The following is a 21,794-nucleotide window of genomic DNA, read 5'->3' as shown; positions in this document are numbered from 1 at the left end:
TTGTGCTTTCCCTTGAGGGTGCAACCCGGCCATTCATGGAATATCAATTTTATATCTGATGGAATTGCTTTGTTGTTGTTTTGGTTTGTATGGATGGTTCCATGGTTTTTAGTTGGTTGAATCAGTTTTTATTTCTTTCAGAGTGTGTTTTAATGTTCTTCTTGTACCCCTTTGGTGGCTTTTTGCCTATGAATTTGTATGGCAACAATTATATTCCTTTGCTGTCTGATTTTAAGCTCTCTTGCCTCTTGTCAGGTCTTGGCTTCCAATGCCCTGACCGCCCTGTGTGCCAGCAGCAGTGGAGAGGATGGCTGTGCCTATGCAGAACAGGAAGAAGTGGATGTGTTACTCCAAGCCCTTCAGTCCCCGTGCATGAATGTCCGAGATGCAGCCCTCCGGGTCAGTTGGGACCTCTTTCCAGCCAGCACAGGGGAGGAGGTGGGAGGATGGGTGGCTTCCCATCCAACACTGGAGGAAGATACGTTTGTAGAGCTCTGTTAGGGAATCCCAGGCCTGGGAGCCTAATGTGGCCCTCTGGGTCTTCATGCCTGGCTCTCAGAATGCGGCACCCCCTCCCAATCTTGCTGCAAGCGTGTGGCTGCAAAGTAATACCTGAACAGCCTTAATGCATGCGTTTGCAACCCCTGGAAAGGGGACGTCACTTCTCATGGCAGTTTTGGAATACAAAGGGGCTGGGAGGAAGGCTTTCTACTGACTTGTCCTGTTCTGATCTTCAGGGCTTGATGGAGCTGCAGTTGGTGCTGCCAACGCCGGACAGCGATGAGAAGAATGGGATGAACCTTTTGCGCCGACTCTGGGTGGTGAATTTCGACAAGGAAGAAGCAATCAGGACGCTGGCCCAGAGGTGAGAATTTGCTGTCCCACCAAAGAGATGCTCTTGTTTGTTTGTTTTTTTGCACCAGATGCACATTGCTCAAATGTCAGGTGATGCTTCTCCGGCAAGACCTGAGGAAGTGCTTTGACCAATGAACATAGGAAACTGCCTCTGCAGAGTATTGCCTAACAAATGGAACCCTCCTAAGTCCTGCCAGGGCCTAACAATTATTGGCCCACCTTGACGCAGAGGCAGGCTTTTTCACTGGTCGCAGCTTGGTTGTGGAATGCGCTACCTGCTGAAAACTCCCCTCGTCACTGCCTGATACGAGACAGGGGTGGTTCTTTGATACCTGGAGGATGACCTTCGGTTTTCGTCTCTTACAGGCTTTGGGAGTCGATGGGTCTGGAGTTGCAGCCTGACATCTGTTCGGTCCTCATTAAAGATGTCATCCACTACGAGGAAGCCGTGCGCCAGGCGGGCGCTGAGGCCCTTTCCAAGAGTGTTGAGCAGTATCGAAGCCAGACGAGGGACGTCATGACCAAACTGATGGAGATCTATCAGGAGAAACTCTATGTAAGCCATTCGTGAGGAGGGACTGGGGGGAGGTCTAGAGCAAGATTGGGGGGAACCTCTGGCTTAGGGGCTGTGGCACTGAGACCTCTAGGTGTCCCCAGTCCTTGGGACACTCCCTAGGCCATACCTCTCCTCCTCCCAAACTACTTTCCTTGTGTGCTTTCACCTGGCAGCAATGTTTGCTTGTTTATTTCCTGCCCATCTGGCTGGGTTTCCCTAGCCACTCTGGGCAGCTCCCAACAGAATAGTAAAGGTAAAGGGACCCCTAACCATTAGGTCCATTTGTGACCGACTCTGGGGTTGCGGCGCTCATCTCGCTTTACTGGCCGAGGGAGCCGGCGTACAGCTTCCGGGTCATGTGGCCAGCATGACTAAGCCGCTTCTGGCGAACCAGAGCAGCACACGGAAATGCCGTTTCCCTTCCTGCTGGAGCGGTACCTATTTATCTACTTGCACTTCGACGCGCTTTCGAACTGCTAGGTTGGCAGGAGCAGGGACAGAGCAACGGGAGCTCACCCCGTCACGGGGATTCGAACCGCCAACCTTCTGATTGGCAAGCTCTAGACTCTGTGGTTTAACCCACAGTGCCACCCGCATCCCTATAGTAGTAGTAGTAGTAGTAGTAGTAGTAGTAGTAGTAGTAGTGGTTTTATTTATTTATACATACATACATACATACATACATATATACATACATACCCTGCCCATCTGGCTGTGTTTCCCCAGCCACTCTGGGCAGCTCCCAACAGAATATTAAAAACACGATAAAACACCAGACATTAAAAACTTCCCTAAACAGGGCTTCCTTCAGATGTCTTCTAAAAGTCAGATAGTTGTATATTTCCTTGACATCTGGTGGGAGGGCGTTCCACAGGGCAGGCACCACCACCGAGAAGGCCCTCCGCCTGGTTCCCTGTAACCTCACTTCTCGCAGTGAGGGAACCGCCAGAAGGCCCTTGGAGCTGGACCTCAGTGTCTGGGCAGAACAATGGGGGTGGAGACGCTGCTCCAGGTATACTGGGTTGAGGCGATTTAGGGTTTTAAAGGTCAGCACCAACACTTTGAATTGTGCGCGGAAACGTACTGGGAGCCAAAGAAGGTCTTTCAGGCCCTTCAGTGTCCTTGTTCTGTGATAATGAGGATAAGAAGAGCCTGCTGGGTCAGGCCAAAGGTCCACCTAGTCAAGCATCCACTGGCCAATCAGATGCCCCAATGGGACAGCTCTCCTGACATAGTTACCTGACAAATGATGACCATAAAGCAATATAGTAGTTCAAGCACCAGGTGTGGGGAGAGCAATACCGGTTAAAGCATTGTGGAGTAAAGCACAACAGAACACAGGAAGAGCCTGGCTGCTGGATCAAATGCCAAATGCCCATCCAGTCTAGCATCCTGTTCTCCCAGGGGCCAACCAGATGCCCCAATGGGAAGCCTGCAAGCCGGATCCAATCACAACAGCTCTCCCCACTTGTGATTCCCATCATCCAGTACTCATGAGGTGTGCTGCCCTTGACACCATGGCTGGTAGCTCTTGAGTCAGATTCCAGCCACATCTACAGGGCCACAGGTTCCCCACGCCCTGGTCTTACAGAGAAACTTATGTCTAGCATGGTGTGCTTCTGTCCCTGCCCCCTCCCTCCCCCTTATTTGTTTTGCACCTGGATTTTGACTGTGTGTTCAGCTTTTATAAGCTCCTTTGCTGGGTTTTCTGACGGAATGCTTGTTTCTCTTGAACAGAGGCCTCCACCGGTTTTGGATGCTCTGGGACGTGTGATATCTGAATCTCCACCTGACCAGTGGGAAGCCAGGTAGTCCTTACTTAAATTAAAATTCTGACTCTATCCAGCTGAGGTGCTTCAGGCCTCTGACGTTATAAGGCGAGGTGTAAACGTAATAGTTTAAATTGGGGTTTCCCAAACTTGTGTCTCTGGCTGTTTTTTGACTACCATTCCCAGCATCCCTGACCTGGTAGTTAGTAGGGCTGGGCGATACCTGGTTTTCAATATTGCGATATATCACCAGCTAAACATCGCAATATACTGATACAGCACGGTGTCTGAAATAAAGATTAGGTTATGTAGAAGCACTGGTAGGCTTCACGGTTTTTCCTACATTGTGATTTTTGCATAGTACTAGTTTCTTCTTTTTGCGATCACTCGTAGCCGAGTAAGATTGTCTTCCATAAACACGGTTTTAATAATGAGTCCGTAAGTGACTGTGGAGGCCAATTTTGGATCCACACGTCCTTCCACAGTGGGGACATTGGTTTCCGGGCGGGAGCTGATCACAGTGTGGATTTGTCAAGCGTGCCTTCCTCTTAGCACAATAGTACTAGCTATATATATATATATATATATATATATATATATATATATATATATACACACACACACACACACACACACAACATCATATTGCCAGGTGAAAAATTATGAAACCAATATCACAATAGGGACTTCAAACTGGTTTTGGATGAAATATAGATATATTGCCCAGCCCTAAACCCTGGTTTGAAAACATAGGAACGCAAGAATCTTCCATATGCTGAGTCAGTCTAGCTCAGTACTGACTTAACTGGTCGTGCCTCTCCAAGTTTCAGGCAGGAGACATTCCCAGCCCTACCTAGAAAGACCTGGGACCTTCCTCAGGCAGAGCAGATGCTGCTCTGCCACTGAACCATGGCCCTTCGGAACCATAGCTACCATGTTACCTTTACAGGTGTGGCATTGCGTTGGCCCTGAACAAGCTCTCTGAGCACCTGGACAGTTCGCAGGTGAAGCCTCTCTTCCAGTTCTTTGTACCGGATGCCCTTAACGATCGCAACCCTGAAGTCCGGAAGTGCATGCTGGACGCAGCCCTCTCGGCGCTCAATACCCATGGCAAGGTAGGCATTAAGATACATCGGAAGGAAATGGCCTTATATTGACTTGGTCTTTTGGTTCATCTAGCTCACTATTGTGTCCAGGTCTTTGAAATCACGGTTAATGCTATCATGTGTGTGTCCTACGGCTTTTCAGGACAGTGTCAACTCCCTGCTGCCTGTGTTTGAGGAGTTCCTGAAGGATGCGCCAAACGATGCCAGCTATGATGCCGTCCGGCAGAGTGTCGTCATTCTGATGGGCTCCCTGGCCAAACATTTGGACAAAAGCGATCCGAAAGTCAAGCCGATCGTTGCCAAACTGATAGCAGCCCTTTCCACTCCGTCCCAACAGGTAAGCTCTTTCTCTTTTCCTTGCCACTTTTGCGGAGACGGAAGCAGGGTAGGAGATTTTTTGCGGGCGGGTTCTAGACACTGAGAAGAGATATCTGAACCAGTTTTTACATTTTAGGTTCGTTTTGACTCTTTTGGTAGTTTGGTTAATGCAGTAGTCCCCAGGCAGTCCACCAGGGGGCAATGGCATACCATGAGAAACAAATCAATTAAACACGCAGCAATAGAATGGTGCTTAAGTATACTGTGAAATTCGAAGATTATTGCTTCCCTTTTTGCTTCATTGCAGTGTTATTTTGTCCAAATTGAGGTTGACGTTAACTGGTTTCGCGTTGCCTTGTTTCAGACTGCAGTTAATATTAACCACAGTTTGTCAGTTCGGGTGAAATGACAAACTGCGGTTAAGCCAAAGCGAAAGCTTGCTGTCTCCTTTCCCTGGCTGCTTGAGAGGCTTGCTGTGACTCATTTGACTCTACTCGCACTAAACAACGGTTTAGGGTGTTGTGCGAATGTGGTCTCTATCTCTGTGTGGGAGAGCTACAATAGATTGAAAATGAATTCACATAAGAGAGAGGGTCCTGATAATGGTGAGGTCTTTGAGCTTTGCTTTCAGAATTTGGCTGCCCGTGATACTTTTTCTAAAAAGGAAATAATAATAAAGAGGCACATTTTGAGGAGGTTGCTCCTGACCTGACTTTGCTCCAGGAGACCCAGGAAGCAGTGTCCCTTTTACCTCATGGTTTATCTCATGGCCCTTCCTTGCTAAAATGGACCGGTCAGCAAATCTTTTTTTTAAAAAAAAACCTGCCTTAACTAGGGTCAGTTATAAAAGTGTGCTTTAAATAATGGGGGACAGTAATAAAAAGTGCATTATATTCCACTAGGGACCAAATTATCCACCTGCCTAATCATACCAAATTCACTGGGATGCGGGTGGTGCTGTGGTCTAAACCACTGAGCCTCTTGGGCTTGCTGATCAGAAGGTTGGCAGTTCGAATCTCCCATTGCTCTGTCCCAGCTCCTGCCAACCTAGCAGCTCGAAAGCAGACCAGTGCAAGTAGATAAAAAGGTACTGCTGTGGTGGGAAGGTAAATGGCATTTCCGTGCGCTCTGCTTTCTGTCACGGTGTTCCGTTGCACCAGAAGCGGTTTAGCCATGCTGGCCGCATGACCTGGAAAGCTGTCTGTGGACAAATGCTGGCTCCCTGTGCCTGAAAGCGAGATGAGCGCTGCAACCCCATAGTCACCTTTGCCTAGACTTAATCGTCCAGGGGTCTTTAAAAAGGTAAAGGTAAAGGAACCCCTGACCATTAGGTCGAGTCGTGGCCGACTCGGGGGTTGCGGCACTCCTCTCGCTTTATTGGCCAAGGGAGCCGGCCAGCAGCCGGACTAAGCCACTTCTGGCGAACCAGAGCAGCACATGGAAATGCCGTTTACCTTCCCGCTGAAGCGGTACCTATTTATCTACTTGCACTTGACATGCTTTTGAACTGCTAGGTTGGCAGGAGCATTGACCGAGCAATGGGAGCTCGCCCCGTTGTCCTTTACCTTTTACTAAACTCACTTTTGTATGGCTGGCTCCCGAGTCAGACCAGGGTAACTTTTGCTTGAATTGCATTCTTGTCACGGTGATCCCTGTAGGTCCAGGAGTCCGTGGCCAGCTGCTTGCCGCCCCTGGTGCCTGCCATCAAGGAGGATGCAGGAGGGATGATCCAGAAGCTGCTGCAGCTGCTGCTGGAGTCCGATAAGTACGCCGAGCGGAAAGGAGCCGCTTATGGGCTGGCTGGCCTGGTGAAAGGCTTGGGCATCCTCTCCCTCAAACAGCAGGAAATGATGGCCACGCTAACAGATGCCATCCAGGACAAGAAGAACTTCCGGCGGCGAGAAGGTGAATTGATTGGCAGATTCTCCCCCTGTTCTCCCCATCTTAACTTATTTAGGACTTTTGCCCTTGATGTGGGTGGGTGTTATGCTTGCTTGGAACCTCACCCAATGTTCTCTGCTTGCTAGATGACGGGCTCGTGCGCTAAGGGACATGCAAATTTTTCCTGTATGTATGTATGTATGTATGTTACAAATGCATACATTGTCATATTACATTACAGGGCTTATTATAATAGAATTTCCAACATGTATACAAAGTTTATATACAAAATTTATATACCTAAAAAAAGGGGGGGGGGGAGAAAAAGCAAAGACACAAAACTATTCCAAAATAGTATTTGTACCAGCACTACGGACTTCCTGTCAAATCTCGTTGTATATTCCTTTTTTTACAAGTGAATGTACTCTTATTATTGTATATTTCTTTACATTTTATCTAATACATTCCTATATTAATATGTACCCTTGATCTTGTTTCTCAACTCAGTTTTTCTCCAGCGTCAATCAAATGCTAGCATAGATAACGTACCTTTACTATGTTTTTTAACATATATCTTATCTCTATCCCATTTTTCCATAAATTTTCATTTTGAATTGCTTCTCAGGCTATTTGTCAACTGCGCCATTTCAGCAAATTCTTGTAGTTTATTATTTTCAGCAAATTCTTGTAGTTTATTATGGACTTGCAAATTTTAATGTTTCGCAAACAGCAAAGTCATGGCCTGTAGAGGCTCTGTCCTCAGGGAACCATTTCTACATATGTGGATGGGCTGCAGTTCCTGTAGGGATGGGGAGCAACAGATCCAGGGGCCACACGTGGCCCTCCAGGCCTTTCTATCTGGCCCTCAGAACCCTACCCAGGATGCACCTCTCACCAGTCATGATCCACCCCCTGCGTATTTTATCTAAATCTATAGCTATCTGCAGTGCTTTTTTTCTTTAAAAAAAATATGTTTAGGGGTACTCTCATTTTCCTATTCATGAGGCCAAACTTAGATTCACAAATTGTTTAGGGGTATGTGTACCCCTGCATCCCCCCCCAGAAAAACGCACTGGCTATCTGTGTGTGTATGTATGTATGTATGTATGTATGTATGTATGTGTCTGTCTGTCTGTCTGTCTGTCTATCTATTTATCTATCTATCTACCTCTCTATCTATCTATCATTGCTTTTTCATATACATAATTTATATGACAATAGGCAGCAACAACAATAGCAGCTGGTCTGTCATTTCTTAAAAAGAGTCCTAACTGCAGCTGAAGGCTTGCCAGTCTGCCACTTGCCCTGATAAAAGCCTTGTTTGCCTCCCATTTAGGGGCCTTGTTTGCCTTTGAGATGCTCTGCAGCATGCTTGGGAAGCTCTTTGAGCCTTACGTGGTCCACGTCTTGCCCCACCTGCTGCTTTGCTTCGGAGACGGGAATCAGTACGTCCGAGAGGTAAGAAGCCCCTGGTGTTCCCAGGACAGTAGGTTAAGGACGGAAGAAGCATTAGGCCAAAGCCACCCACCCACCCCCTGCCCAGTTCCAGCATCCTGTTCCCCATGGTGGCAGTAGCCATCTTACTGCATAAGAACATAAGAAGCACCTGGCTGCAGGATCAGGGTCCTCTCTTCCAGCATCTTGTTCACACACTGTCCAACCAGATGCTGCTGGACATAATAATCTCTTAATTAGCATACTTACGCAGTAAACACCCAAGAAGGAATTCCTTAAAACTAGGTGAAAATCAGATAAGAGCGCAACTGTATATCACAAGCATAACACCTTAAAAAACATTATGCGGGTCCTGGCTGGAGACAGAGAAACTCGCTCCAGTCTGCTACTGCTGATGAGCGTAAAAATGCATGACAAATAATTGTATGGTGATTCCCTTGGTCCAGGGGCAGCTAGTGCTGAGTCCTCTGGATGTTAATGGACTCTAAATCCCATCAGTCCCAGCCAGCATGGCCGGTGGACAGGAATGATGGGAGTTGTAGTTCAACATCACCTGGAAGGCACCGCAGTGGCTGCCTCACCTTAGATTTAGGTTTCTGGTGCCCCCACCCCTGCATACATGGTTCATTGCTGGTGTGAGACTGATTCTCCATAATGTTTGGCTGCTGGCTCTTGAAGTGGGTTGAGGCCAGTTGTGACTTCTCCATTTCCTTCCTTTGAGGCTGCGGACGATTGCGCCAAGGCTGTAATGAGTAACCTGAGTGCCCACGGGGTGAAGCTGGTTCTGCCTTCGTTGCTGGCTGCGCTTGAGGAGGAGTCTTGGAGAACCAAAGCTGGTAAGAACTTCGGACTGGGTTCATTTTTTATTTAAGGGAAGGGAGGCTGACTGATAGCTTTTGGAATGGCTGTAACTCCTTCGTTCTTGCAGGAAGATTATACCACCGTTGCCTTATTTTGCTCAGGTATTATTCTCTGCAAAGAGCCATCTTAACTAGGTAGGATCTTTACAGCTTTTGGGAAACCTTAGGCTCTCGAAGTTTATTGTTTAAGTAGTGGTAGCAGCATAGCTGTCAACTTTCAGATTTGAAAATAAGGGATCAGCAGCCTTGAAAAAAAGGGATCAGCAGCCTCACCTGTCCCGGGGACAGTCTATGGGATATCTAACAATCCGGGATAGCAGCAGGAAACAGCGCTGGAATAAGGGAATTTCCCGCAAAAAAAGGGAAGGTTGGGTGGCAGGGTCCATTGAGAATGAAATTTAGTCTCTGTTGGTCACTGTTTATCTTAGCTCTCCAAAACGTTTGAAGCTGCATGCATGACTGTGGCTGTAATCCTCTGTAACTTAATTTTGGGGAGGGAGGTCCCACCAAGCTTGGTGGATATGACTTCCTAGTAAGGCTGCCCTGTGGACTGACTATTAACTCTACCTCTATCTATCTATCTATCTATCTATCTATCTATCTATCTATCATCTATCTCTATCATTCCATCATTCCCTGCCTTCCTGCTCTTCCCCACCAGGGTCAGTGGAGCTGCTGGGTGCCATGGCTTACTGCGCCCCCAAACAACTCTCCTCCTGCTTGCCAAACATTGTGCCAAAACTCACTGAGGTGCTCACAGACTCCCACGTGAAGGTCCAGAAGGCTGGGCAGCAGGCGCTCCGGCAAATTGGGTCGGTTATCAGGAACCCCGAGATCTTGGGTAAGAGCTTGTAGTTTGTGTTTCTGTGCGGACTAGCATCTTCCTCTTGAGGTGTGCAAGGTGGAACAAATGGGACCACATTGCAAATTAAAAATAAAGCACAATAAAGCATGAGATTCAGGGAGCCAGCCACCTAACTCTACCCTACCCTACCCTATTCCAGGATACTCCATTCCCCCGCCTATTTCCTATTTTCTGCTCCAGATATTTGGCGTTCCATGGTCCCTAAGCATACACATTCCTCATTGGGCTGCTGCTCCTTTGGGATTCCCTGCTCCCATTTCCCCCTCCATAGTTCTGAAAATCGTGGGGTTCCTCCAGGCCTGCTGAAATCTCCCTCTTGTTTCTCAGCGACCTCATTGCGTAGTACATAATGGCATGGACTCTACTGAGTTTGCTGGTGGAGGGAGCAGGTAGACCCAAGCATGGAGGTTGGGTGTATCAATGGCTACTAATTATGGAGTCTGGATAGAACCTCCATGTACTGAAGCAGTATACCTCTGAATACCAGCTGCTGGCCTCTGTCCAGAATGGAACGGGACTTTATAGACATCTAATGAAAGCTTGAATCTAGCCAGGTCAAAAACAGTCAGCTGGTGCATCACTTTCAACAGAAGCATCACAGGTTGTTGCCAGCAGCATTTTGCATATGGGTTACCAATATACGGACTGTTGTTGCCAAACTATCAGCTGGCTCTTTGCTCTGATCCTGACCCTGTCCTCCTCCTTTTCTTCCCCTCCATACAGCGATCGCGCCTGTCCTGTTGGATGCCTTGACAGACCCATCCAGAAAGACGCAGAAGTGCCTGCAGACCCTGCTGGACACCAAATTTGTCCATTTCATTGACGCCCCTTCACTGGCTCTCATCATGCCCATCGTCCAGAGGGCTTTCCAGGATCGCTCCACGGACACGAGGAAAATGGCTGCCCAGATCATCGGCAACATGTACTCTTTGACGGATCAGAAGGTAAGCTGCAGAGAGGCTTCAGAGCCAGGGGTGGGAGCCTTTTTTTCAGCTCGAGGGCCACATTATCTCTGGCGGGGGACACATGCCATTGGTAGGCGGGGCTAGACTCAAAAGGGGGTGGAGCAATGAATGTAAATTTTACCTTCGTACAGCAGGCTGGTTTCTACACACACGCCTCTCTCTGTCCTCCTATCTGGACAAACAAGAGCCGTTGTTGCAGGTCAAAGACACATCTCAGCCAGGCAAAAACATGCAATAGATTCAGGGTATGAAACTGACAGTAGAGGCAAGATGAGTTCTGTAACTCCTGACATCCATTCATCTCCTATGTGAGATGCAACGATCCATCAAGGCAACCTCCCCAGACTCACAGAAGCACCTGGAGACTTATTGGACTTGAATTGTTCATATGCATCATAAACTTGTTCCGAGTAGTGGTTCTAACCTTAAGATGCAGTTAGGCCTCTTTTTAAGAAATGACAGACAGCTTGTTGTTGTTGCCTATTGTCGTTTAAATTATGTATATGAAAAAGCAATGATAGATAGATAGATAGATAGATAGATAGATAGATAGATAGATAGATAGATATACAGATAGCCAGTGCATTTTTCTGGGGGGTTGCAGGGATATGCATACCCCTAAGCATTTTGTGAATCTGTTTGGCTTCACAGAGTTTGGCCTCATGAGTAGGAAAATGAGAGTACCCCTAAACATATTTTTTTAAAGAAAAAAAGCATTGCAGATAGCTATAGATTTAGATAAAATACGCAGGTGGTGGATCATGACTGGTGAGAGGTGCATCCTGGGTAAGGTTCCGAGGGCCAGATAGAAAGGCCTGGAGGGCCACATGTGGCCCCTGGATCTGTTGTTCCCCATCCCTACAGGAACTGCAGCCCATCCACATATGTAGAAATGGTTCCCTGAGGACAGAGCCTCTACAGGCCATGACTTTACTGTTTGCTGCCCTCCCAGCTGTGTTTGGAGGGGGACTGGATGCTAAGTGAAAAACAGGGCGCATGTGTTATCTGCACTGTTTGCCATCTGCACCCTTCCAAGGTCCATGTGCACTGATCCCAAAATCCCAATTTGTGATGTTCATCCCACTTAACCTGTCCCCATCTCCATTTCAGGATCTGGCTCCTTATCTGCCCAGTGTGACCCCAGGTCTGAAGGCCTCTTTGCTGGACCCGGTGCCTGAGGTACGCCGTCCCTGTGCAGTTCCTTCGTTAGGTGGCCCTTCCCCCCTCACCTTTTCCTCCCAGTTTCCCACAATCCTTTCCTTTGGACTCTCAGGTGCGCACGGTATCCGCGAAGGCACTGGGAGCCATGGTGAAGGGGATGGGCGAGTCTTGCTTTGAGGACCTGCTGCCTTGGCTGATGGAGACCCTGACGTACGAGCAGAGTTCAGTGGATCGGTCTGGGGCCGCCCAAGGTAAGGACAGCAGGCTGTTTCCTGGCGTTTGATAAAAACAATGGATTTGGCTGCAAGCGAGTTGGGGGCTGGTTGCCTGCTCAGCTCACCAGCATGTTGGGCAGCCTCAGGCAAAGTTATTTACTTATTATGGGAGAGAGCCATTGTGGTGGTGTGGTTAGATAAGAGTCTTGGATCAGGACCTGAGAGAAAAGGATTCAAAGGTGGGTTGTGCTAAGAGGCAGTGTCCGGCCCCCAAGGTCGCCCAGTGAGCTTCACAGCCGCCAAGTGGGGATTTTGAACACTGGTCCCTCCCAGGTCCTAGTCCGACACTCTCGCCGGTACAACCACACCAGCTTTCAAGTTACTCTCCGCCCCGTTGCACCATTTTGCAAGATCAGGTTTCTAAATGGCCTAGCTCACAAAGTTGTTGTGAACGTCGGAAATCTGGGAAGCTGCTTTATATGCCGAGAGAGACTTATTTGTCAATGTAGATTCTGTGCCAATATGCGCTCAGCCATTTTGCTGTGGCTCCTCACCCACAAGAGAGAGGGTTTACCTCACCAAGGCATTTCAGATTCTGCTATTCCTGGGCATGGGTGGGGCAGGAAGCTGTATACATCATTGAAGTCCTCCAGTCACTGAAATCCCTTCCAGGCTCTGGGATTTTACCAGAGGCTGCCCACACATTGTTTGATCACATCTTCACAAACATAAGGGCTTTGTCTTATTAAACCCAGGAAAGTAAGAGATTCTCAGAAGGCTGTTCTGAACCCAGTGGCACATTCTGCATTTCAATGGGATCATACCTTTTGCGGGTATACACACCTGTGCGATCCTGAGCAAGAGAGTTACACCAAAACACACCATCTTTTCCAGGTCTGGCTGAAGTCATGGCTGGCTTAGGAGTGGAGAAGCTGGAGAAACTTATGCCAGAAATCGTGGCTACAGCAAGCAAAGTGGACATCGCCCCCCATGTCCGGGACGGTTACATCATGATGTTCAACTACCTGCCCATCACCTTTGGGGAGAAGTTCACGCCTTATGTTGGGCCCATCATACCTTGCATCCTTAAGGTAGGGTTTTCAGGGCAGGTTTTTGATCCTTCCATCCAGAAGGGATGGAGGCTTGCATTCAGTGGAGGAGGGCAATTGCCTCCAAGTCTCTGACGGCTGGAGATCCCACTCTTAGCTGCTGTGCTGTGCCCACAAAACCAACCCTTTTCGGTAATTTGTACCCTCCTACTTAGGCGCTGGCAGACGAGAACGAGTTCGTGCGGGACACGGCTTTGCGCGCCGGGCAGAGGATCATAAGCATGTACGCAGAGACAGCCATTGCGCTCCTCTTGCCTCAGCTGGAGCAAGGCCTCTTCGATGACCTCTGGAGAATCAGGTTAGAGCCGACATCCCATTCATGTGGCTTGTCACTTGCGGGGAATCTCATGGCCTAGGACCCTCGTACCTATGGAACCGCCTCTCCCGATATGCCCCACGGAGGACCTTAAGGTCCATAAATAGCAACACCCTAGAGGTCCCGGGCCCTAAGGAAGTCAGATTAGCTTCAGCCAGAGCCAGGGCCTTTTCAACTCTGGCTCCGGCCTGGTGGAACGCTCTCTCTCATGAGACCAGGGCCCTGCAGGATCTGATTTCTTTCCGCAGGGCCTGTAAGACAGAGTTGTTCCACATGGCCTTTGGCTTGGAGTCAATTTGATTCCCTTCCCCTCTTTCTTTTTTCCTTTCTCCTCCTGTGATGAGGCTGCATTTTAATGTTTTATTGCTGTATTTTAATCTTGTTTTTTAAGTTGTATTCATTCAACTTGTTTTTATTACTGGTTGTTAGCTGCCCTGAGCCCAGCCTTGGCTGGGGAGGGCGGGGTATAAATAAAATTTATTATTATTTTGAATGGGGACAGAAAACCACTTGCGCAGGGGACCAATGCGACCCTCCAGTCTTCCCTCAGGGCCCTCTGGGCTCTCCAGAGGCCACACCAACACTCTGATCCTGCTTTGCTGTTTACTTATTTGTTCTTGCTCGGCTGGGGTGTGTACAGCTACCCTACTGTACAAATATAGAATTCACCCTCATGGCTCCACCCACTTTTGTTTCTGACCCTGCCCAGGGTCATGTGACTCCCAGAGGTTGTGCAAAAGGGAATGCTGCCCTCTGCTGAAAAATGCTTTCTCATTTGTGCTATACGTCAGTCTTGCCTTAGGTAAAGGTAAAGGGACCCCTGACCATTAGGTCCAGTCGTGACCGACTCTGGGGTTGTGGCGCTCATCTCGCTTTATTGGCCAAGGGAGCCGGTGTACAGCATCTGGGTCATGTGGCCAGCATGACTAAGCCACTTCTGGCGAACCAGAGCAGCACACGGAAACGCCATTTAACTTCCCGCTGGAGCGCTACCTATTTATCTACTTGGACTTTGATGTGCTTTTGAACTGCTAGGTTGGCAGGAGCAGGGACTGAGCAACGGGAGCTCACCCCGTCGCGGGGATTCAAACCGCTGACCTTCTGATCGGCAAGTCCTAGGCTCTGTGGTTTAACCCACAGCACCATCCACGTCCCTTAATCTTGCCTTACCTGCCCTTTTTTTAAATTTATTTTTCAAACAGGTACAGCTCAGTTCAGCTGCTCGGAGACCTCCTCTTCTATATTTCGGGAGTCACAGGGAAGATGACGACTGAGACGGCTTCTGAGGACGACAACTTTGGAACAGCCCAGTCCAACAAGGCGAGTGCTGTCCTTTCCTCTCCTGGCTGATTTGAGGGCAAACAGCTGGAGCCCAGACTAGGCAAGACGGTGGATATTTGCAGTGTTAGAAACTCAGGTGTATAAGCCAAATGGCACCTTAAACTTAGGTTACAGTTGCCACAACAGAAGGTCCGTTCGCCAGGGGGTTGGGCTAGACAACCCCTTTCTAATGTTACAATTCTACATTTCTATGATTCTATTGTCTCAGCTACATTGCCTGACTATAGCTTGCTCTTACAACAGTTCACTTGTCCCAGTATGCAAGGAGGAGAAGCACACACAGTGGAAATGGAAATGGTATTAACTATGGACTAGGGCAGAAGTTTTTAAACTGCGGTTGCCAACCCTGACACCCAGAAATCTCAACGTGCAGTGGTACCTTGGTTTAATAACAGCTTAGTTTATGAACAACTTGGATTAAGAACGCTGCAAACCCGGAAGTAGGCGTTTCGGTTTGTGAACTTTGCCTTGGAAGCAGAACATGTTCCACTTCCTGTTGTGTGTGTTCCATTTGTAATTTGAGTCCCCCGCTGGCTATGGGAAAGCACGCCTTGGTTTAAGAACGCTTTGGTTAAAGAACGGACTTCTGGAACGGATTAAGTTCTTAACCAAGGTACTACTGTAGTTGCAACTGGACTTGCACTAGTAGCAAAACACACATGACACCTGGGGAATTTCAAAACCTTGATATATAACTACCCTCTTTTTTCTTTTTTCCTTTTTTTTAAAAATAGCCGCCACCAACCTTATATTAAAAAACCAGTGCCTTTTGCTTCACTGGTAGATCTCCCCACCCAAACATTATTGCTTTCCCTTCTTTTGTGGTAGGGGATGTGAAGATATGAACGATATGATTCAAGATCTCCCAATGAATGCCTTCCCTAGTTTGGCCCTGTAGTATGTTTCTTGCTAGTGTGAAACGCAGTGGGCTTTATCCAGATAAATTCTCCTCAGAGGAGAAGACCCATAGAAATCCATACATCTTATGTTGCTGCTCGTTTGATTTCTTACCTGCTCTCCACCATGAGGTCCCAGGGCGCTGGTTACAACAATAAAAAATAAAATATTAAGAATGGTTGAAGCAGTTTGCAGTCATAAGAACAGCCTGCTAGATCAGGGCAGTGGCCCAAGCAAGGCGGCACCCTGTTCTCACAGAGGACAACCAGAAGCCTTTTCTGGGGAAACCTGCAAACAGGACCTGAGCACAATAACCCTCTCCCCTCCTGTGGTCTCCAGCAACTGGGATCCTGAAGTATTACAGCCTCCAACTGTAGAGGAAGGGCATAAGCATTTTGGTCCGTGGCCATTGATAGCCTTGCCCTCCAAGAGTTCGTCCAATCCTCTTTTTAAGCCATCCAAATTAGTAGCCATCACTGCTTCCTGCAGCAGTGAGTTCCATTGTTAAACTGTGTGCATACAAAGAACGCATACAGTTTCAGTGGGCCTACTCTCAGTGTGTCTTAACACTGGATGCAAACCGAAACTTGTTTTCTTGGCCTCAACCCCCTTTTTTTAAAAAAAATAACACATTATTTTTATTTTTCCAGGCAATCATTAACGCGCTCGGAGTGGAGAGGAGGAACCGGGTGCTGGCGGGGCTGTACATGGGCCGCTCGGATACGCAGCTGGCCGTCCGCCAGGCATCCTTGCACGTTTGGAAAATTGTCGTCTCCAACACGCCTCGCACGCTCCGCGAGATTCTGCCAACTCTCTTCGGCCTTCTCCTTGGATTCTTGGCCAGCACCTGTGCGGACAAGAGAACAGTTAAGTCTTGGGGCCAACCAACTTGACCCTGCCACTTTTCAGGTGTTAACAGAGTTTCGCTTTATGATTCCGCAGCGCAGGGGTGCCAGCTTGTATAAAATATCGTGGGGGCCCAGGTAAGCCCCGCCCCCCATAAATGATCACATGATGCAGTGCACATGCACGCGCGCACACACACACTATTTGAATGGGAATGTCCATCAACTTTGTGGGGGCATGGCCCGCTCAAATATTTTATTATGGGGGCCGAAGCTTGCACGGCCCCTAGTCGTTGGCTCCTACGGCACAATGTAGTGTTCATTTGCACAAAATTGGGACTGTGGGGATCAGTGCTAGATAGGTTGAATTTGTAGATGCTCTGCTATGTATTCCAGTGGGAGACAGTCTGTTGGATTTCTGGGAGCAGGTTAGGCATGTGGGATAAAGGGAGACCTCAGCCCCTCATAATACGTAGGCTTTACGCACGTGTAAAACAGATATCTTCTCTCTCTCAAAATTTCCAAATGAATCCGAACTTAAAGGTCTAAAATCCCTGGTAGAGAACAAGGATCCTAAGATCATGTTAAGGGTAGCCAAATTCTGTGCAACTGCCATAAAACTTAGGGAACAAGCTGTGCTATCATAATGATTAAGGTTTTAAATGATATTTTTAGGTTATACGTTAATAACTAAGTTTTAATTTATATATATTTTTTAACTGTTGCTATATCTGTATTGTCCCTGTTGTACCTAATCACAAATTCAAATGTATTCCTATCGTGTTTTATGACTTCCTTGATATTGTATGTGGGCTGGAACTGGTCTGTGACCGAAATAATCAAATTCAAATTCTCTCTCTCTCTCATGGAGGGGTTGTTCTCTCTTTCCCTCGCTACCTTTTCCTCCACCTTTCTCCTCGTCCTTAAAACTTGGAATGTGAGCTGCATGAGGCAGCGATCTGTGGCTACTCAGTCAATAGCAGATACCAACCTATCAGGTGGTCTGTTTCATGCAACATAGGAGTCTTGCCTTTGTTGTGGTGACACCGCCCTGTGGAAGCCCTTCTTGTTAAATATTATACAGGGGTCTCTCTTGTTGCCTTTCTGGCACCCGCTAAAGACCTTCCTTCCCCAACACAACTTTTTAGGTAGAGATTTTTCAAAGCCTGTATCTGTATTGGAATCGTTTAGCAGAATCTGTAATTGTTTCAATTCCCCCCACCCCTTCTTTCATCTCTCTCTTGTAAGAATAATTGTTTTATCACATGTGTTTACTGCCCTGGGCTCCTTCGGGAGGAAGGGTGGGATAGAAATGTAATAATAATAATAATAATAATAATAATAATAATAATAATAATAGGAAAAGCATAATGGGACATTCACAGTGAATCAGAGTGGGGACAACCAGCCCTTCCAAGTGCAGTTGTTTTTGCTTCTTTTCAAACCTTGTGAGTGGCTCTGTTTTGACACACCTAAAACTCTATATCGGCAGATTGCAGCGCGCACGTTGGGGGACCTTGTCCGGAAGCTAGGGGAGAAGATTCTTCCAGAAATCATCCCCATTTTGGAGGAAGGTCTGAGGTCGGAGAAGAGCGACAAGAGGCAAGGAGTCTGCATTGGCCTGAGTGAGATCATGAAGTCCACCAGCAGGGATGCTGTAAGTTCTTGTTCACAGCAGCTTTAACTTGGAACCTGGTGGGGTGGGCTGCTTTAGTTATGTATTTTAGTCGTCATTATTATTATGCTTTACATAGAAACCAAAATAAAAAGAAGAAGGATGTAGTTAACTTAAGGAATGCCAGAAGGTAGTAAATATCCAAAACCAAAATCAGACACAAAGCGGATTTAACGTATTTAATTAAATTCAGAGTTCCAAGCAACAACTGCTCTAGTAAATTATGAAAAGATTCCGTTTTTCCACAAGGACATTCTCTGTTTATTAACCATATTTCTAAGTTTACCATGTTCAAAACTTTAGTTATCCATTCTCTCATAGAACCTTTTCTCCTTTTCTCCCCATTTTGGCAGATAATAATTATTGAAGGAGTCAGGAAATGTATCAATTCCAATAGTGTAGTACTCTGGGGTTGTGGGGGTGGGTGAAAGACCCTCGACTATTTCTGCAGCAGGGTCCCTGTCTCCAGCGTCAGTGGGCATGAAAGGAGAGCTGTGTAGCCCCTGAGAAGTCTTCTCTCCCTTTGTGCTGATTGGAGCAGATCAGAGCGAAAGGAGGCAAACCAAGCACTGAGGATGGGTTCCTAGGGTCCTTCTGGAGAAGGTGCGGGAAGAACACTGAGAAGAAGCTGTTCTGTAGGCTCCAAAGCTAAGGGACCCTGAAAACACCAGGTGCTTCAGTTTCAAGGCAATTGTGTGCATGTGTGGCGCTGTGGTCTAAACCACTGAGCCTCTTGGGCTTGCCGATCAGAAGGTTGGCAGTTCGAATCCCCGCAACAGGGTGAGTTCCTGTTGCACTGTCCCATCTTCTGCCAACCCAGCAGTTTGAAAGCACACTAGTGCAAGTAGATAAATAGGTACCGCCACGATGGGAAGGATAATGGCATTTCCGTGCGCTCTGGTTTCCTTCTCAGTGTTCTGTTGCACCAGATTCGGTTTAGTCATGCTGGCCACATGACCTGGAAAGCTGTCTGTGGACAAACGCCGGCTCCCTTGGCCTGAAAGCGAGATGAGCGCCACAACCTCATAGTCGCCTTTGACTGGACTTAACCATCCAGGGCTTCTTTAACTTTTTAACTCTTACCTTTTTTACCTTCTTTACCTTTTTACCTCTTTTCTGTGAAGTTCCATGTACAATGGAACTTCACAGAAAACACAACTTTGCATAGGTTTCCTAGGAGTCCATTGCACCTTTTCCCACGTGGAAAGAAACCTTCCAGAACCCTCCTGAACTAATCAGAATAGGAAAGATCTCTAGACATCAGATCAATACTTTCTGTACTAAGAAATGAAAACTTGACTACACCTTTCCCCTTGTAATCGCCATGGAAATCCACCCAGCAGCAGTCTTCATCTGCCCCCTTTCCAGGTGCTGTGTTTCTCAGAGTCTCTGGTCCCAACAGTGAGGAAAGCTCTGTGCGACCCTTTGGAGGAGGTCCGGGAAGCAGCTGCAAAGACCTTCGAACAGCTGCACTCTACCGTCGGGTACCAGGCTCTGGAAGACATCCTGCCCTTCTTGCTGAAGCAGCTGGTGAGTGCATCAGAAGTTCTTTCTCTCTGTGTCCTGTTGAATTAGGAGAGATATGCAGCAGTAGCTCTCCTTGTTTTGAGGTGCTGCAGAGAACACCCCAAAAATAACTTCAGAACTTGGAAGGTGGACTGACTGATGAAAGCTAAGCGGGAACCTCTGTGTAAAGAGACAGCAAATCTCTGAATGTCAGATGCTGAGGACCAGCATCATGGCTTTGGGGACTTCCAGGGGCATTTGGGTGCTGGAAGATGAATCGCTGGGCTTGGATCAGGGCTGGGGAACCTGTGAGTGTCCATATGCTACAATTCCCATCTTTGGTGGCCATTGGCTGGGGGGCTGCTGGGAGTTAGCAGAAGTACAGATTCTCCCACCATTGGCTTAAATGGGTCTCCATCTGCTCCAGCAAGACTGTTCTTGACATCTTATGTCTTTGCTGTAGAGGATGGATCTGGCAGGTGGAAAGGATGGGGCAGGCCTCGCCCTGCAGTGGCCAGACCATCAATGGAGCTGATGAAATCCGATTTCATGTTTAAAGTGCTTTTAGCTTCCTGGACAAAGGGACGTGGGTGGCGCTGTGGGTTAAACCACAGAGCCTAGGACTTGCCAATCAGAAGGTTGGCGGTTCGAATCCCCGTGACGGGGTGAGCTCCCGTTGCTCGGTCCCTGCTCCTGCCAACCTAGCAGTTCGAAAGCACGTCAAGTGCAAGTAGATAAATAGGTACCACTCCGGCGGGAAGGTAAATGGCGTTTCCGAGCGCTGCTCTGGTTCGCCAGAAGCGGCTTAGTCATGCTGGCCACATGACCCGGAAGCTGTACTCTGGCTCCTTCGGCCAATAAAGTGAGATGAGCATCGCAACCCCAGAGTCGGTCACGACTGGACCTAATGGTCAGGGGTCCCTTTGCCTTTAGCTTCCTGGACAAGTAATGTTTACAATAATGCTTGCAGTGGCTGTAATGGCTGTACATACATGGCTTCTTTCCTTTTCCTCCTCGTAGGAATGTGAAGAGACGTCGGAGTTTGCTCTGGATGGCCTTAAGCAGGTGATGGCTGTGAAGAGCCGAGTGGTGCTGCCTTACTTGGTGCCAAAGGTATGTGTGTGAACACTCTCCCCTGCCCCACCCTTTATGTAACCCTTGAAAGTGAGTCCCTCTCGGCTCAGATCCTTGATAAGCACGTGCAATAGCTCAGTTGGATAGAGCGTGGTGCTGATAATCCCAGCGTTGCAAGTTTGATCCCCGAATGGAACAGCTGCCTATTCTTCATTGCAGGAGGTTGCACTAGATCAGGCTTCCTCAGCCTCAGCCCTCCAGATGTTTTTGGCCTACAACTCCCATGAACCCTAGCTAGCAGGTCCAGTGGTCAGGGATGATGGGAACTGTAGTCTCAAAACATCTGGAGGGCCGAGTTTGAGGAAGCCTGCACTAGATGAACCTCAGGGTCCCTTCCAACTCTATGATATCTTAAAATATCTTAAAACTTTTCAAGCACTTACATGGAAATCTCAAGGTTTTCGAAAACACATATTTCCATCAGGAGTGAGGAATGTCTGACTGGCTCTTGGAACTTTCCTCCGTCCACACCCCTCACCAGCCCTAAATTTACACCCTCGAGTGTTTTTGCCTGGCAGGACTGTGCCCTTGAACTCTGACACTGCCTGGATGGGCGACAGAGAGAGAAGGGTGTGTAGAAAGTAGTCTACTATTCAAAGGAAATATGTGTGTCTTGTTGCCCTGCCCACTTTGGCCTCTGGCCCCTCCTACTGCTGACATCTGGCCCTGAGGAGGGAATATGGCCCTCAGGTAGGAAAAAAAATCCTACCCAGGTGCAGGTCGACCCTCCAGAGCAGGCATAGGCAAACTCGGCCCTCCAGATGTTTTGGGACTACAACTCCCATCATCCCTGACCACTGGTCCTGTTAGGGATGATGGGAGTTGTAGTCCCAAAACATCTGGAGGGCCGAGTTTGCCTATGCCTGCTCCAGAGGGCCAGGATTTGGCTGTTTATGTATTTCCCACTTTTCTTAAGAGGTGCTGAAGGTGGAGTGCATGATTCTCCTCTCCCAGTTTTATCCTGA

The 21,794-nt window shown here is 47.9% G+C and overlaps 1 protein-coding gene across 2 annotated transcripts in view; it reads left to right on the top strand.

Moving 5' to 3' along the window:
* GCN1 (GCN1 activator of EIF2AK4) overlaps positions 1-21,794 on the top strand; it is a 62,693-nt gene that overhangs the window by 27,069 nt on the left and 13,830 nt on the right. For both annotated transcript variants that reach the window (XM_053369815.1, XM_053369814.1), the window contains exons 28-47: positions 256-399; positions 738-865; positions 1,222-1,411; positions 3,149-3,219; positions 4,130-4,295; positions 4,429-4,623; positions 6,263-6,509; positions 7,822-7,943; positions 8,662-8,776; positions 9,462-9,641; positions 10,389-10,609; positions 11,741-11,809; positions 11,904-12,042; positions 12,901-13,097; positions 13,271-13,413; positions 14,634-14,751; positions 16,320-16,535; positions 18,007-18,171; positions 19,558-19,719; positions 20,716-20,808. In XM_053369815.1, the coding sequence (XP_053225790.1) occupies positions 256-399; positions 738-865; positions 1,222-1,411; positions 3,149-3,219; positions 4,130-4,295; positions 4,429-4,623; positions 6,263-6,509; positions 7,822-7,943; positions 8,662-8,776; positions 9,462-9,641; positions 10,389-10,609; positions 11,741-11,809; positions 11,904-12,042; positions 12,901-13,097; positions 13,271-13,413; positions 14,634-14,751; positions 16,320-16,535; positions 18,007-18,171; positions 19,558-19,719; positions 20,716-20,808 (3,081 nt within the window). The remainder of the gene's footprint in view (positions 1-255; positions 400-737; positions 866-1,221; positions 1,412-3,148; positions 3,220-4,129; positions 4,296-4,428; positions 4,624-6,262; positions 6,510-7,821; positions 7,944-8,661; positions 8,777-9,461; positions 9,642-10,388; positions 10,610-11,740; positions 11,810-11,903; positions 12,043-12,900; positions 13,098-13,270; positions 13,414-14,633; positions 14,752-16,319; positions 16,536-18,006; positions 18,172-19,557; positions 19,720-20,715; positions 20,809-21,794) is intronic.

Source organism: Podarcis raffonei, chromosome 16, assembly GCF_027172205.1.
Source record: "Podarcis raffonei isolate rPodRaf1 chromosome 16, rPodRaf1.pri, whole genome shotgun sequence".
Lineage (NCBI taxonomy): Eukaryota > Metazoa > Chordata > Lepidosauria > Squamata > Lacertidae > Podarcis > Podarcis raffonei.
The sequence above is the reverse complement of the archived record's forward strand: the minus strand, read 5'-3'. Positions and strand labels throughout refer to the sequence as shown.